The 17,660-nt window shown below is 44.0% G+C and overlaps 1 protein-coding gene across 2 annotated transcripts in view; it reads right to left on the bottom strand.

Moving 5' to 3' along the window:
* Positions 1-17,660, bottom strand: part of MYO10 (myosin X) — a 213,118-nt gene that overhangs the window by 91,400 nt on the left and 104,058 nt on the right. For both annotated transcript variants that reach the window (XM_064596834.1, XM_045863206.3), the window contains exons 4-9: positions 16,694-16,881; positions 4,794-4,928; positions 2,970-3,094; positions 2,487-2,500; positions 2,285-2,369; positions 1,509-1,612 (exon numbers count right to left, since the gene is read on the bottom strand). In XM_064596834.1, the coding sequence (XP_064452904.1) occupies positions 1,509-1,612; positions 2,285-2,369; positions 2,487-2,500; positions 2,970-3,094; positions 4,794-4,928; positions 16,694-16,881 (651 nt within the window). The remainder of the gene's footprint in view (positions 1-1,508; positions 1,613-2,284; positions 2,370-2,486; positions 2,501-2,969; positions 3,095-4,793; positions 4,929-16,693; positions 16,882-17,660) is intronic.

Below are 17,660 nucleotides of genomic sequence, written 5' to 3'. Positions count from 1 at the left end.
CAAAAATGAGTTTTCATATTTATTCTAACACACAGTAAAGACAAAGACAATACTAAACGAATTGAGAAGAGAGAAAGTCTGAGTAATAATAGAATTCCAGGGGCAAAATAAAATTGGGAAAGAAAATTTAAAATAGTTAAACATTTCATAAAATCCAACTCTCAAGGCCAATTCTCATGCTGTCCAGGGTACACAGCAAAAGGTGCTGTCAACAGGGGCTTTTTTGTTAACAGTTTCAAGGAAGGATATTTGGCAAGAGAAACCCCTCTGCATTATAAATGACAGAATAAAGGGGAAACAGAGGGGAAGAGGATCATATTATAGCCAATCCTGTCCTTAATTTCAATTTAAGATGTGGAAAATGATGTATGATATATATCCACTTAAAAAAAAAAGACCCTGATTTTATTCCACAAGGCATTTTTACAAACTATCTGCAAGAATAAATGGGGATATTGAATAGAGAACTGTTGACAACTATAAAGAACCTGACTGACAAATCTGGGCTGTACCAGAAGCTGGTACCACCTGCCTGCCTTGTGGGTTAGAGTCTGGGATTTGGAGGTAGACTCTTTCCGCACCGGCTCTACCTAGTACTGTGTGTGGTTAGGCTGGACACCAACCTCTCTGAGTTGCAGAGTGTAGCCAACCAGGGTTCCTACCGTCACAGTGTTGTTAAGCACAATGAGAGAGTTGGCCCATTTGAGCCCATATAACAAGCGCTCAGTATCAGTTGCATTTATGATGATGAATCAACCCTAGATCCACCATATCCAACTGTTATAGTAATGACTCTGGCAAAGGAACGAAGACTGCATTGGCAAAATCTACTGGCCGTTCTCAATCGGATGGGGCTATTAATAAAGCTCGATGACCAGGGTTCCTAAATGTTGTCACCTTATAACAAAGTTCTCGTGATAACAGAAAACTGTAAGAGACCACATGTATTGACACTGCAGAGTTGTGACTACTGTTCTTGTGGTCAGAATTGGTTGTCAGAACCAGGCCAAGAGACTCAGACAAGATCCTAATAGTCACCTGGTCTAATGGTTGACAGATTTGGTTTTAGCTGTAGAAACTGTATGTATGTATAAATAAATAAATAAATAAATAGCTCAAAAAAGAAAGACTGGCATGTTCCAGTGGCAAGCCTATATTTTTTTTAATACAGTTCCAAGTCAACTCCCCATCTGGCCTGAATGCCACAGATATTCCTCCACCTTCTAAAGAAAGAGGATTCTCTTCCAGTCTGGAACATTCTTTATCATGACTTGGAACAAAAAGAAAGTACCTATTTTCAGTACAGCAGTGCAAATGTAATTACTTCTATTTTCATTAAAAAAAATTTTTTGACATTCTTTCCTGCTTTGTTGAAGATTAGTTGACCATAGAGTTGAAGGTCCATTCACAAAAAAAAAAATATTTTTTGAAACAGGAAATGAAATGTCGCTTTTTTTTTTTTAGGGGGTTGTCACTCTTAATAAAGGTAAAATAAGAAAGTAACTTACAATCACTTCCCTAAAGGATTCCTGGTCACTGATTGTCTTGTCTTCTATACATCCAGACTGACTCAAATAGTGATAGTTTTCTGGCACAGATAAATAAAATTCTTCTGCAAAAAGACAAAGAAAATCATAAAATCAGTATTTGGCCAGGATAAGACAGAATCCAAAAGAGTTCTCACTTTGTAACTTAAAAAAAATAAAGTATATAAATAATTCTATGCTAATAGTCTCCTATTAATATAAAAAAAAAAAGATTCTCTCTTAATCATCATTTAGAGAAAATAAAAAGGATTTAATTAGGGCTCAGTAGGTTAAGCCTCCAACTCTTGATTATGCTAAAAAAAAGCTCAATAAATAAAAATAAAAATAAAGGATTTAATTAAACGAGATGGCACGATAGAAAATGTTCTTGAAAAACTGATAAGGATCCTGTTTTATTTTCCTTAAATATCAAATGTTTAGAAATTAGCTTTCTTTGGGTATGGTTTAGAAGTAAACCAGTTACAATATGCATCATACATTTTTTTTTTCATAAATAGCCTATAAATTAGAAAAGTACCAAGATCCCCAAAACAAAAAATTTAACATTTCTCTACTGATGATCTTCCCTCTACATTAGTTGGCTCTAAAATGGACTCAACATCTTTCGGTATTCTCATACCTTTCGTTTCCATTGATGGAATACCAACAAAACCCAAACAGGTGTCTTCCTGACGGCTTTTCAAGGGAAAACCAGTTGCTAATCCATACACTTCTGTGCCAGTGTCCCATTCACTCACCTCTCTGTTCGTGTTGTAGCCCTGCCAGCAGTGCATAGAATATGTGATAATTCCTTTCCCCGGGGTTTTGCCTTACTACTCGGTTCTGTGGGGATAAAGCAGATTTCATCTGAGATGTTTCCTCCATTTAATTAACACAAACCAACAATTGCCGAAAATAATTATTACCGAAGAAAATGTGAATTAAATCATGTTTACTTACTTTTTCTAATAAATCTTCATGTGAAAAGCAATGGCCAGTCAAGGAACAAAACCAGGATATGACATGTTCAATTAGGCTTTAATTTTCTATTCTTTGTCACCCAAATAATTGCAAATCCCTGTTCCTTTGACATTGTGACTTCCAGTGCCAAGAGATGAGCCAACAAAGCATAGACTAGTTCATCTAAATCCAATTTCAAACAGGACACATGGTGTCCTAGGAGGTGCCAAACTATTTGACGAAATTGATCTCAAACAACAGACACTTGATGCTTGATGATGAATCCGATTTTCCAGATTACGAACATGATAGCAGAATTTTCCAAAAGGAAAACGGTTATCTCCCAGGATAGTTAATAGGTCAAACACAGTAATATTAAGCAATAACCGAAATGTTTCACATTGCCTGTCCTTACGATAACCAAGAGCAGATTGTACTTAGAGAGTCAAATACTAAAGACAAGACCGAAATGAAACAGGATACAATCTACAATTCTCCCGCCCTGAATATTTCCCTTCTGGCAGATGTGCAGCTGAACGAACTTCCCGAAGCGACTGGAGTTGTTGTTGTACACGGTCTTGGCATTGCCGAAAGCTTCCATGATGGGGCTGTGGAAGACATGAGGACAACCTCCAGTTATAAAATACCTAAGCCATGAGATGTCAATTTCAGCAGGGGAGATATATCAATAACATTGTAATCACTATGTAGGGTGACAGATGGTCACTAGACTTATTGTGGGGGTCATTTCATAATGTGCAAAAATAGCTCATCCCTATGATGTATACCTGAAGCTAATAGGATACTGTATGTTGTTATACTTCAATAAAAAAATTAATAAAAAAAAAAGTGAGGACAGCAGTGAGTGTTAATTAGGGGAGATCTAAAATCAGCAAGAGCGTTCCTCACGAATGTCAAAATATATAATTGCAAGAAAAATCTGAAATCAAAAGGACCTATGGTGACTATGTTTGTTTACAGAAGGGCCACACTTTCAAAGCGCTTCCTGAAATGGGTTTATAATGCACATCCACTTCGAATGAGAGCTCTTAGGGCTCGGTGGGCAGGCACAGGATGCTGCAGAGTTCAGGCGACCACAGTGGCTTGTCCTTGTGCGAATTAGCCTGGGCTTATATACACAAGCCAGGGATTGCACAGAAAAAGACCCCACTTAAATTTCAGCAACTGAAGAAGTCCCAGTCCTGGGAATTTCACCCGTTTGTTGTCTAGGGCAACTCATTTATAAGTAATGTCTTTGGGTCTTCCCCAACTGTAAGACGGGGTCAGACAAATCAGGGGGTGGCAAAGTTTTCTGCAAAGAACCGGATAATAGAGATTTTAGGCTTTGTGGGCCATGTGTTTTCGGTTACAACCCACTCGGCTCTGCCACTGTAGCTTAAACGCAGCTGTAAACAATATATAAACAAATGAGCGTGTCTGTGTTCCAATAAAACTTTATTTACAAAAACAGGCTGCAGAAAGATGACAAAGTTCTGCAGATGGATGGTTTGCAATGGTGGCACCACAGTGAATGTACTTAATGACACTAAGGTGTACACTGAAAAAAATGCTTAAAATTATAAATTTTATGTTATATATATTTCATGACAATTGAAAAAAGTGTATGAATGCTAAAACAAAACCAGGCTACAGGTTATGGGCATCTGGCTGCAGTCTGCTGACTTCTAGACTAAATTCTAAATAACAAGATCTATAAGGTCTTCACTGGTTCTAAAATCTTATAAGGCGCAAATCCGACATCGGGCCAATACATACTCAAATTAAGAATTCAGATGATACCTCACCACACAGCCCTCTTTCAAAGTTCTGAGGCTCACTGCCATCAGATGTACCACTGATCTTCTGCCACGTGTGAGGCTTTAAAAAAAATGCCATCTTGCCAACATGGTGCCTCCAAAGGGCTGGAAGACCAGCAGAGGCTCCCTCATCTCTGTGCTAAGGTCTCTGTTACACAGTGGCCAGAGGCTGAAATTTCTGCTCATAACAAGGCCTCCGAAAAGTGAGTCAAGGGATCGCTAGTTAGAGGAGGCTGCAGAATATTCCTCGGAATCACTCACTGACCAATTCAAACCTGGCGCAGTAGGGGCCTAGGGTGGGGGGTGGGGTGGGGACCAGGAATGGTCGCTCAGGTTGTTAGAAATTGCTGTGTCCATGTTGGGACTTTTCCTTTGAGGAATTGTAAAAAGAGAAAATAGACCAACTAATTATAACTCGTCCTTAAATGAGCCACCCAGGGAGGACAGTGAATCCTATTCATTGGAAATAAGGAGCATGACAAAGAAATACCTGCTTTCAAGAATAGCTTGTTCAACACAGGATGTCTTCTCCTTCAAGGACAATTCCAAAGACTGCTGACTGATGACTGATAAAAACTTGAGGATCAATTTGGTGCTTTCGGTTTTACCTGCCCCACTTTCACCGCTGAAAAACAAAATGCGCAAGCTTGTTCAAATTAGAAAAAGAAAAGAAAAAGAAAAAAAAAAAAGAAAACAAACCCAGTTTGACCAACATCACTCCATTTTAAAGGTGGGAAAACAGAGGTCGAAATGCCTGTCCCGCGGGTCAAGTCAAAGGGCGCTAAAAGCAAGTTCTCCTTCTCCTTCTCCTTCTCACCCTTTCTGCTATTATGAAAGCCTCTGGGACATCAGAGGTCAACAGAATCACCTTCACTAAGTTGAGAGGATGGACATGCCTTCCATGCGAGGGAAGCCTGGCACAGACAGGGATCTTTGTTTTGTTCGCTAGAGTATCCAGACATCTCCACAGGGCCCGGCTGCTGAGAAGCACTTGGTAAATACTTGTTAAAGGAACGAGCATACTAACAGCATCGTTCTGGGAAACGGAAAGCAGGCAAATAGGCTTAAAAATGCAATTATTCGGGGCACCTGGGTGGCTCAGTCGTTAAGCGTCTGCCTTCGGCTCAGGTCATGATCCCAGGGTCCTGGGATCCAGCCCCGCATCGGGCTCCCTGCTCGGTGGGAGGCCTGCTTCTCTCTCTCCCACTTACCCTGCTTGTGTTCTCTCCCTGTCAAATAAGTAAATAAAATCTTAAAAAAAAAAAAAAATGCAATTATTCGTAAATATGATTGAGGGGACAAGGGAATGACCCCACAGGTCCTCGACCCACCACACGGAAACATTTTATTCCATACTAATCCTCGGAGGGAGGCAGCGACTAAGCCTCCATGTCCAGAATGTAACACCAGGTCTGACATCCTGCAGAGATCATGCTTCAGTGACAGTTGAGGGAAAGTGAACAAAGACGTGCAGGGGGAGGGGAGGCCAGTGAGAGAAGTAAACCAGGTTCAAGTCTCACCTGAACAGACTGGCAAACATGAGCCACAAAAAGAGAAAGAGAAGGATTTGGGCACAAGAGCCAGATGAGCTTGGGAAGACCACTAGGGGGCGGGATTCTGGCTAGGCCAGCAGCACTGAGATCAGAGGTGCTGGAGAAGGAAAGCGGAGAGGATTGGGTTTGATGGCTCAGAGGCAACCGCAGGAGACAGAAGGCGAAGACTGAGCTCATCAAGGTGGCCTGGGAAGAACATGGCTCTGGAGGTCATGTTTTGGAAGGAGCACGGGGGCCCCAGGAGAGCAGGTATTGTCTGGTGCCGGACGTGGACAAGAAGGCACGGAGGTCACAGACTTGGAAAGAGAAACTCAATTTTGTGTAAGATACCATTCTCGGTATCGTGGGGAGAACGGAAGTAGTAAAAGGCAGGGAACTTAAAAGAGAAGTAAACTAAAGCTGCAGGGACAGGGGCACCTGGGTGGCTCAGTTAAGAGCCTGACTCTTGATTTTGGCTCAGGTCATAATCTCAAGGTCATGAGATGGAGCCTCACATTGGGCTCCATACTCAGTGTGGAGTCTGCCTGAGATTCTCTCTCTCCTTCTCCCTCTGCCCCTACCCCTGCTCACCCACGCACACTCTCTCTAAATAAGTCTTAAAAAAAAAAAAAAAGTGTAACAGAACAGCAATGCCAATGATAAATCAAGGTAGCACCTTAATAATTGCTAAATGGGCGAGATACACAGATGAGCTCCACTTAGTCCTAAAAAAGCTGCCCTTGGTGAAGGTCACGATCTGGGAAGTTATGAAAGAGGAATTTTGCTGAAAACCTGGTAAATGATTAACCACATGTAACAAAGGAGAGGAAGGGGCTGAGAGATGACACCAGCCCTGTCTGGCTGGGCGCTGCAGGCCCACTGGGAATCTACACCAGGCTAGGCTAATCTCAGTCATTCCATTCCCCTCTGCAAGTGACAAGGTTGGCCATGGGAAGGTGTGAGGACTGCAGCCCAAGAGACTCCACGTCAAGCAAGCTCAGGGCTCCTGGGGAGCTTTGCGCACACACAAGAGACACCAGGCAGAAACGTCCCCCTTGTTGCAGACAACCAATCCCTGGGAATCCATACCTATCTTGAGATAATAAAGCAAAAGCCAAGAAAATCAGAGAAGGCCTAGCAGGAGTGGCTGAATTCACAGACCTGAAACCGCTCTGCCCTGTGTTATCAGAGTTAGAACAACTTCGGTTGGGTTTTCTGTTGTCAGCAACCAGAATCTTCCTAGTACAGAGTTTAGCACACGTATTCATCTCCCTCACATCACTGGCACCCAGGGGGCATTCAACAAGGATGCAGTGAATGAGTAACATAAACTAAGAAAAAACTGCAGGAAGAGATTTAGATAACTTTTTTTTTTTAAGATTTATTTATTTGATAGAGACAGAGAGAGAGAGAGAGAGAAAGAACAAGCAGGGGAGAGGGGTAGAGGGAGAAGCAGGCTCCCCACCAAGCAGGGAGCCAGATGCAGGACCTGATCCCAGGACCCTGGGATCATGACCTGAGCTGAAGGCAGATGCTTAATCGACTGAGCCACCCAGGTACTCCAATTCTTGATATTTAAAAAAGTACATACATCTAGCCAGTTGTTGTTGATTCAATTATGGTAAAACAAACAGAACTTAAAGGGCTAAATTCTCTAGTTAAAAAACATGTGAAGCAGAAATAAGGTTACGTGTTTCCCAAACCCACTTCTTTATCCTCCAGCACAAGGAAGTGGAAAACGTGTCAACCTCTCTGAAAGCAGTCAGTGGATAACAGGGACTGAACGTGGCCCGTTTGAACAGAAGGGCAGTTGAACTACGGAGCATGAGATATAGGCTACTTCTACGTCTGGTGGGTGAAAAACTGCCTTCTTCATGGTAATCTGGGCTCGAAATCCAAGCCTGCCATCTGGGCGCCCTCTGGGCTGGCACAGCTCTATAAACAAAATGACATGTGGAATAAAGTCAAGTCTCTCGCCTTCCCTGTGGGGCTGCAAAATAAGCAAAAAGTAAAGCATTCCTGTGTTATGCCCCTGAGATTTTGGGGGGTTGTTTGTTACAGCAATTAGCCTACCTTAATAAATAGAACATGGCAAAGACACAATCGCAGAGCATATACTGTTCAAACTCCAAACCAGCAAGACTTGGTCAAGGAGAAGAAAATCTGGGACTCTCACTGCCATGAGCCGGCCATGGATATCGATCTACAGTGATCTGCAGCCATTTTTTCTCACTGTATCTATCATACTGTCTTCAAGCATCTTTTTTTTTTTTTTGAAGATTTTATTTATTTGACAGAGAAAGAGAGCATAAGCAGGGGGAGTGGCAGAGGGAGCAGGAGAAGCAGACTCTCCGCTGAGCATCAGGGAGCCCCACCCCGCATCATGAGATCATGACCTGAGCCGAAGGCAGACACTTAACTTAGCGAGCCACCCAGGCACCCCTATTTAATGCTTGTTTTTAAAAATTTCTAGAACTCAAAAATAGAATTGGTTTGCTGTTTACTATGAGATTATGGGTTACTTTTGACATGCTGTTATAGTTTATCTTTGATTTTTAAACCAACAAAGGAGGTACCAAGCTCAAATCCATTATCAACTTAAATTGATATTTCACTGTATTATATTTGGCTATTCAGTTGATTCCTGTCTTCATTGTTGGTTACTTTTTTTTAAAGATTTTATTTATTTATTTGAGAGAGAGAGAGAGAGAGTTAGTGAGAGAGAGAAGGGGGAGAGGGAGAAGCAGACTCCCTGCTGAGCAGGGAGCCCAATGCGGGGCTCGATCCCTGGGATCATGACCTGAAACAAAGGTGGACGCTTAACCGACTGAGCCACACAGGGGCCCCAAGCACAGTGTTTAAGTACATCTTTTTTGGATACAGAATTAAAACTTGAAACAAAAACAAAAACACAGACACTCTGCAACAATTCTCAAACTTGGCTGCACATTAGAATCACCTAATATGTTTCTAATCTGAACCTATAGGGGTAGAACTTCCTCGTCAGTATTTTTAAAAATTGTCCAGAGGATTCTACTATGAAGCCAGGTTTGGGAAGCACTACTCCTGAAAGCAGTTTCCACACAATTCAGATAGGACGGCTCCAGGGGGTAAGAAGTGGTGACTATCATGGGGCCGTGGAACTATTACATGAACAAGGCAAAGGCTAAAGATAATTAAATAACTCACACATTGTTAAAACCCAGAAATATGCCGGATGTCAAGGTAGCAGGACTCTGCAGGCCATACACTTCCACGTAACCCTCCTCTTCCTCCCTTCCCCCTCCTCCTCCTACTCCTGCCTGCGACTTTAATGTTCCCCATGAAAACAATTTACTGAAGGTCAAACCAATGTAATCTTCGAAGCAATGGAGAAAGAGCATCTCTGCAGATACCCCTTCCCTCCTTAAACATCTGTGAGCCTACTATGTGTCAGGCTGCACTAAGGGCTGTTAAAGCATTGATGTATAAAATGGGACGGTCAGTCTGTCTATGATCTAGAAGCACAAAGATCTCAAACAAAGAGTCACAGGTACCCTAGGGGATAAGAGAACTCATGATTTAGATGGAGGGTAAAGGTTCAGTAAAGACCTTTTTGTGGGGAGGGGATAAGAGGGGCTGACATTTAGACCAAAGCGTGAAAACATGCACAGGAGTTAACTGGGTGAAAACTGAAGGGAGAGGGGGTAGAGTCAGCAGGGGGACACTGCTCCATGCCTTGGAGGAAGGAAAAGCAGCTTGCATGGCTGAAGTCCGGGGAAATGCAGGGATGATGCTGGGGTCCCAGTGAGAGGCCACTAGTTCTCTAGTTAAGTATGGGACTAGTTCTTTCATTTATTTATAAGATTTATTATTCACTTGAGAGAGAAAGAGAGTGTGCATGCAAGAGAACACGTGCATGAGTGGAAGGGGCAGAGGGAGAAGAGGCGAGAATCCCAAGCCAACTTCACGCTGAGCGCAGGGCTCTATCTCACAAGCCTGAGATCATGACCCTGAGATCATGACTGACTGAACCACCCAGGCGCTCAGGAACTAGTTAAATAGGGGAGTGGGGTGGCGAGGAAGATCATGAGTCACAACCCCTGACATTTTCAAGTTACCCATCACTATAATGACAGATGTAACGTATGATATACATGTCATAGGTGTGTGATATTGTGATTATGAATAATAAGAAACATATATTGAGTCTTCATCTTCCTTTCTGACACAGAGCTCCTAACACCCGCATTATTTCCTAAATGATGACAGCAATAAAGACATCATTTGTTATGTTAACGAGGTGACTTTTGGAAAGCTCCTGTTGGCGGCTGCTTGCCAGGGGAACCAGCCACAGAATTAGAAGGTTGGGACTTTCAATTCCTTCCCCCCCACACTGACCTTTGGGGAGGGGAAAGGGGCTGGAAATTGAATTCAATACCAAGAGTCAATGATACAATCAATCATGCCTATGTAATGAAGCCCACATAGAATTCCAAAAGGACGGGGGTGGGAGGTGCCGCTGAGAAAGCTTCCGGGTTGGTGAACACATGGAGGGAAGCTGAGGGCCCTTTCCCTATATCTTGCCCTATACATCTCTCCCAGCTCTTCCTGAGTTATATCCTTTTATAATAAACCTGTCATCTGTAAGTAAACTGCTTTCCTGAGTTCTGTGAGCCATTCTAGCAAATTCATCGAAGTGTGTGTGTGGAGCGGGTCAGCCGGAACCTCCAATCTATGGCCCGTCCATCAGAAGCACAGGTAACAACTTGGACTTGTGATTGGTGTCTGAAGTTGGAGGGGGGTTGGGGGGGACGTGGAGGGGGCAGTCTTGTAGGATGGAGCCCTTCACCTGTGGGATCTGATATCAGGTCTGGGCAGGGAGTGTCAGAGTTGCGTCACCTGCTTGGTAATAATGGAGACTATGATGGAACACGTACGTTAGAGTGCAATGATCTATATAACTACGTACATACGTCCTTGCTAATCCTCATCACGGAACTATATAAAGCCAAATTTAAGACGACAAACAAAAATAGAACACCCCCCAAATCCAAATGAACAGGGCTAATTTTAACCCACTGGTTAATGTCATTTTGCTCAAGCTGCAGAGCTCTCTGCACTGGGACGGGCTCACTCCTTGTGTGCGGAGCCTGGACCCTGTCCTACCACGGGCAGTGTGCTGACTCATTTAATCCACCCACCACATTCCTTTCTTCTCGCCGCCCTAACACAGTAACTCATACGGCAATTACGATGTTATTCCACCTTCACTTACAGCAAACACATCCCTTACATATCCAGGCCTACATTTTTCTCATTAGCCCATGGCAATTAGAGTCCTAACCCTTGGCGCCAACATGATTGCAAACACAAACATGGGCTGCAGAGAACACATGTTCTTCTAGATGAACCCAAATGAGCTTATACTGTTAAAACAAAACAAAACAAACAAAACTATGAAAATGAAAAGGAGAAAGGAAAATAACCCAAAGCGCTGACAGGGGGCCTCCTCATAGGCCATATTAAAAGTTCTGAGATGTGTTCGTAGGCAGGATCAAAGTCACGAGGCCGTTTTTAAGCAGGAAACTGTCATAATCAGGTTCAAGTTTTTAAAGAATCACTCTGTGTGGAGTACGGAATGGAGTGAATGCATGGAAGGAGGCAAGACGGGAGGTGGGGAGACAGAGGTGAGGGTAGAAGGGTAGTGGGGGGGCAGCAGTGATATGAAGTGAGAGGCCTCGGGAAAGATGGAGGGGGGTACAGCTGATGGCCCTGGTCAGGACCTGGTCAAGAGGGTGGTAAGCAACAGGGAGGTGAAGGGAAGGGACTCCTGCAAACCCAGGGAGCTTGCTAGCGGGTTGATCCGAGCATCGCATCACAGGTGTACATGTCTGTCACAACCCATCGAGCCGTCTACATAAGGTCAATACACTTTACTGTGTGGACTTCTATCTTCCTCGGGGCCAGGGGGCGGCATATAGAGGAAAAGGACTTCTCGTTTCAAGAAGGACTTCTTGATCTCAGGCTTGTGAGCTGGTGGGATAGAGAGTCCACCTGCTGAGAATGAGAACATGAAAGGAGGAATACATTTCTGGGAGAAACTGAGCATGAATCTAGGACATGCCACCCTTGAGATGCCCAGGAGACATCTCTGTGATGGTAGCTCAGGGCATTTGGACACATGTCTGGAACTCGGAGGAGAAACTGGCCAGGCGGGGTTTGGGGAGGGACGCAGGGGGAGGCATCTTAGACCAGGGAGTTCTGCAGACCTGAGAGGGAAAGGTTGGGTGGAAGATGAGCAGGTGGAGGACGAGTGAGGAGTGCCCGGAGAACCAGGAAGAGACCCAGTGTGATGGTGCACCGTGGAGAGAGGAGGGACTATCTTCCATTTCCTAATGACCCTTCTTTTTCCAATATCTATGTTTTGGCAAATGCTTCTGTGCGCTTCCTCCCCTCTATGCCAGCCATATTCCTACACATTCTTTGACTCATAATCGCACATCACTTCCTCTATGAAGCATTGTCTGAATTCCTTCCTGAGGATCTACCACCACCTTCTCTGAGCAACCATGGACATATTTCCGTTATAGCATTTGGCAGGTTGTACTGAAATTAGTTACATCAGTTTCTTCCCATCAGAGAAGAAGTTCCTAAAGGCAGTGATTGGATATTATTATTAATTTTTAATTGCCAAAGTCTAGCACAGTAACCTGCCATATTACGTGAACAAGAGACCTGCTTCAAGTCCTATTCAGGTTGGTGCCTTTCTAACCCTGGACGCAAGTTTTGTTCACTGTTCCAATTCGACCATTTATAAATATATTCCTAGAAATATTAGACTGAACATCTAATTATCCATTAGGTGGATAATCGATCCTGTTTTGGAAAACCAAAACACGCAAGGCAAAGCAAAGGTCCCAAATCCACAGTTGCTCTGTAGATCTATGCTGGGACGGACAGCTGTTGAATGTTGGCCCTCTCCCAGACACTGTCCTGGGCAATGAGCTTCATAGTGAATTAGCCACAGGCCTTACCTACCCTACAGATCTTAGAAGGTCACATACACCCACAGACCGTAATAAACTAAACCCAACTTGCCCAATCAATGTATGAGAAACCCAAGTCAATGTAAAATGGACCAGATCAACCAAGATCTTGCCAGTTAGATGAAAGAAAAATTCAAGTTTTAAACATGTTTTAAAAACCATAATAGCGTAAGCATTTGCTTAAATGTTGCACCAACAGGTAAAACGAGAGATTGGGGGAGCTGACAAACTTGAAAGTGAGACCAACACAAGAGGCTCGGATTAGGAGCCTAGAGACTTGGCATTGCACCAAATAGCTGGACCTTCCTTGAAGGGAGGGGAAAAAATTGATCTCTCAAGTCCTCTCTAATTCCAAACAGGCCTATTTTCTGGTTTTAAAGGTATTTGCATGAGAAAATGTTTTCAAAGTAGTAAAACACATTGTATCCACCAGGGGGCAGATTATGCCCGAGGAAATCCACATAGGGCTACAGTAACCTACAAGTTTTATTTTTAGACTCAATTTTCTCTAAATTCCCACAGCCCCAATCACCACTAAAACAAAAACAAAAACAAAACAAAACAAAACAAAAAACTGCCAGAGAAATCTATTAAACAAGACACATTTTAATGAGAACTCTATTCTTAAAGACTCCATTTCCTGAGTTAATTTAGATAAATAGTTACTCCGTTCACATGGGTGTCACACAATGGGAGCTTTCTATTTGGGATCCACTCTCCCTCCACCTCCCACCTTATTTTTAAATACCGCAGTCTTTGGCATGAAAATGCCAACCCATTTCCGTTTTATTACACATACACACACACATATGCACAATGACCTCGTTTGATTTTCCTCTTTCTTCCTAAGTTACTGTCTGGCAAGTGGTATATGAGTCATCCTCTCATTTTTCCCATTGAAAGTAAGAAACACAAGCAATTATCAATGGCAAATATTTAGGTACCTAAGTGTGGAATACAATCTGACCTTCTTAAAATTGATTACGTTTTCTTTCTTCCTGTTAATCGTATTAAATTATATTCTGTATGCTGAAATGGGGATCTTATATTCTAACTTCTGAGCTTTGGTGAAGTTCCCTGCAAGAGCCTACAAACAGTGCTTCCAGACATAAGGCAAGTTTCTTGATTAGAAATGGGACCCTTGGAAACCCCCCCCCTTTTACATATATTAAAAAGCTTCATTTTGATGAACTACAAGTCATAATGACTCATTTACTTAACTAAATAAATGGATAGCCTCTCTCTCCAAGTTATTTCCACAGCCCAGGACATTAGCACCATAAAAGTGATTAAGAAAAGAGCTTTTATCTGCCCAGATGCTTGCCTCCTCTTAAGGGGCAGAGAGAGAGGTAGAATGAGAAAGGCAAAGTTCTGCTATTCTATTCATGTAATTCTGATTTGTTGTAAAAGCAAAGACCCATGCACTAGCGTAATGGGCAAAAACTGTCGGTAAGAAGAATATAATCCCTAAAGCAGTTTTCCGTGTGTGGCGCCGACAGATACTACTGAGCAGCCCCGTACATCAAAGGACTGTTGGAAGGCTGATACCTGAATGAGGTGATGCCTGAAAAGTTCCTGGCACAGTGTCCAAAACACACTAACCCTTCAGAAACCATTAGCGTCCTCATCTTTGGACAGGTGCCACATGGGACCCTTTATCTCCCAATTGTCCTCAGCTGGCGGGGGCTGCTTCCCTTCCCTGGGGTTTCAGTGAGGGGCATCCTCGGGCATGTCTGCCCATACCTACACCCCACCTTTCCTCCCCCAGGAGCTGGGGTGGCTTCCCTGACAAGTGAACTGGGAGAAAGGACTGGTCTGCTCCTCACCGGCTGGGAACTGGTTTCCTGCAGTGATCGTGGCCACCACCACTCACCTGCCTGCATCCGGATCAGGTGCTTTGGTCTAATTTGGGGCTTCGATGTTAGCAGCCCTATTGGCTTCAAGTCTAAAGCTAACATATGGCTCTCCATCTGTCTTACTTCCATTGAATCAGAAATCCGGAGGGGCTCAAGAGGGTCTTATTTATCATCTCACCTAAATCCAAAGTGCCTTGACCTTTCCTCTTGAAATAATGTAATTATTTTGCCACAAGTTGGGACTAGAAAGTCACCTACAACAGAAGTCCAAATCTTTCCCACCAGCCGTTGTGGTACACTCCAGACTTTCAGTGACAGGCGGGCCCCATGAGTGCAGGCCTGGGAGCGGGAATGAGGCAGTGCCTGGGTAGTCCATGGAAACTTCACGGAAAGTGAGGCTCAGCACATCTACTCTGGGTCCTACCCACGGGCGCTCTGAACATCACTAGAACACAATTCTGGGATAAAGAACTAATAAGAAGATCCAATTGGGGGCGCCTGGGTGGCTCAGTCGTTAAGCGTCTGCCTTCGGCTCAGGTCATGATCCCAGGGTCCTGGGATCGAGTCCCACATCGGGCTCCCTGCTCAGCGGGAAGCCTGCTTCTCCCTCTGCCTCTCCCCCTGCTTGTGTTCCTGTTCTCGCTGTCTCTCTCTGTCATATAAATAAATAAAATCTTAAAAAAAAAAAAAAAAAGAAGAAGATTCAATTGGATATCACTAGAATGTAAGTGATGAGGCCAATTTGAATTAGTTAATAAAAGTTTTTTTTTTTTTTTTTTTTTTTAAGAGAGTGAGCATGAGCTGGGGGTGAAGCAGTTAGGAGGAAAGAATCTCACACAGACTCTGCACTGAGCGTGGAGCCTGACGTGGGGCTCAATCTCACAACCCTGAGATCATGACCTGAGCCAAAATCAAGAGTCAGATACTTAACTGACTGAGCCACCCAGGTGCCCCATAAAAGAAATATTTTTAAAGAAATATATTCCATTGCTTTTTTAGACAGTTCCTAGTGATAGGTTTCGATAGTGGGTCTTCTGGGTAGTTTTTTTTTTTTTTAATTTGTTTATTTGAGAGAGAGAACGAGAGTACACACACAAGTTGGGGGAGGAGCAGAGGGAGAGAATCCCAAGCAGACGGCCCGCTGAGCATGGAGCCTGACGGGCTCGATCCCATGACCCTGAGATCATGACCTGACCTGAAATCAAGAGTCGGACGCTTAATGCTTAACCAACTTGAGCCACCCAGATGCCCCTTCTGCTAGTTTAATAAAATTCAAAATCATGGTGGCGCCTGGGTGGCTCAGTCATTAAGCATCTGCCTTCAGCTCAGGTCATGATCCCAGGGTCCTGGGATCGAGCCCCGCATCGGGCTCCCTGCTCCATGGGAGGCCTGCTTCTCCCTCTGCTGCTCCCCTTGCTTGTGTTCCCTCTCTCCCTGCCTCTCTGTCAAATAAATAAATAAAATCTTAAAAAAAAAAAATTCAAAATCATTAAAATGCTTAAATTTGGGAAATTCTATGTAATCTTACTGAATTAGAGAAAAAAGATCTCTTGCTCAAATATACAAGCCTTCTCACTCTAGAATATATATAACATTTTAAATTTGAAAGAACTACACATTTTCTTGGAACAACCAAAGAATAATTAAGGCAAATTAAAAAAGAAAAAAAAAGAAAAGAAAAATGGAAATATTATTCTGAGGCCAAGAGCCAACAAATGTGGTACCTCTTGCTTTTTTTTTTTCTAAGTGAGTTTGGCTCTTTTGAAAGCTGTATTTATCAAGCTATTTGAAATGGAAAACTCCGCCTGAGAAATTCGGGTACTTAGGAAGAATTTTTCTCATTAAGCTCCTAAGCAGGTTTGGGGTCCTGGGGGCTGGCTGGGTTGAGCGGCCAGTGGTGGGCTCCTGACACCAGCTTCCCTCCCGAGCGGCCTCCTGGCCAGCCGTCCGCCAGCCTCACGGCTGGCCGGTTACCTGATGAGGACACACTGGTCATCGTGGCGTTTCCACAGGCATCGGTAGCACTCGTTGGCGATGGCGAAGACGTGGGGGGGGAGCTCGCCCAGGTGGCACTCGCTGTAGCGTTCCATGGTGGCCCGCTCATACAGCCCGGCGATGGTCCTGTAGGGGTTCACGGAGGCAATGATGGAGCCGATGTAGGTCTGCAGGCACACGGGGCGGGGAGACAGAAGGACGCCAGGTTATACACAGCACTGGTGGGCGGGGGGGGGGGGGGGGTGTGTGTGCAGGACGAGGGTGCGTCGCCTCCGCTCACGCTGTTCCATGCTCCGAAGGCTGGGGGCCGGCCACACGGCCCCACCCGTCTCGGACTTGAACAGAATCCACCTGAGTGTGCTTGAAGAGGACCGATGGGGCTCCCCTCTGCATATGTTTTTCCTACACCTTTTTGGTACAAAATCTTGTCATTCTGTACAAACAAACGGAACCACTTCAAAGAGGACTTTCAGTGACAGGTAAACCACAGAAAGATGGGGAAGCAGCCCAAGCCCAAATCCCTGTTCCCGGTGACCTCCTCATCCCATCCCAGGTCCAGAGGACTGTCCACTCCCCAACTCCTTCCTCATCAGGTAGCTCTCAGGAATCAGGGATTAAAGAAAGAACTAGAGCGACACCAAGGGGCTGGGGAAGAGGAACGGAGAGTCACTGTTTACTGGGTACGGAGCTTCTGTTCGGGATAGGAAGAAGATTCTAGAGACAGACCGTGGTTATAGTTACACAACACTGTAAATGTACTTAATGCACTGGACAGTACACTTAAAAATAGTCAAAATGGTAAATTTTATGTCATGTATCTTTAACCTTAACTTTTTTTTTTTTTAAAGATTTTATTTATTTATTTGAGAGTGAGAATGAGAGAGAGAGAGCATGAGAGGGGGAGGGTCAGAGGGAGAAGCAGACCCCCCGCCGAGCAGGGAGCCCG

Source organism: Mirounga angustirostris, unplaced genomic scaffold, assembly GCF_029215605.1.
Source record: "Mirounga angustirostris isolate CCGP_5_RB_7025 unplaced genomic scaffold, mMirAng1.0.hap1 SCAF_7, whole genome shotgun sequence".
In the NCBI taxonomy this organism is placed as follows: Eukaryota; Metazoa; Chordata; class Mammalia; order Carnivora; family Phocidae; genus Mirounga; species Mirounga angustirostris.
Note: the sequence above shows the minus strand (reverse complement) of the source record. Positions and strands in the feature narration are given on the sequence as shown.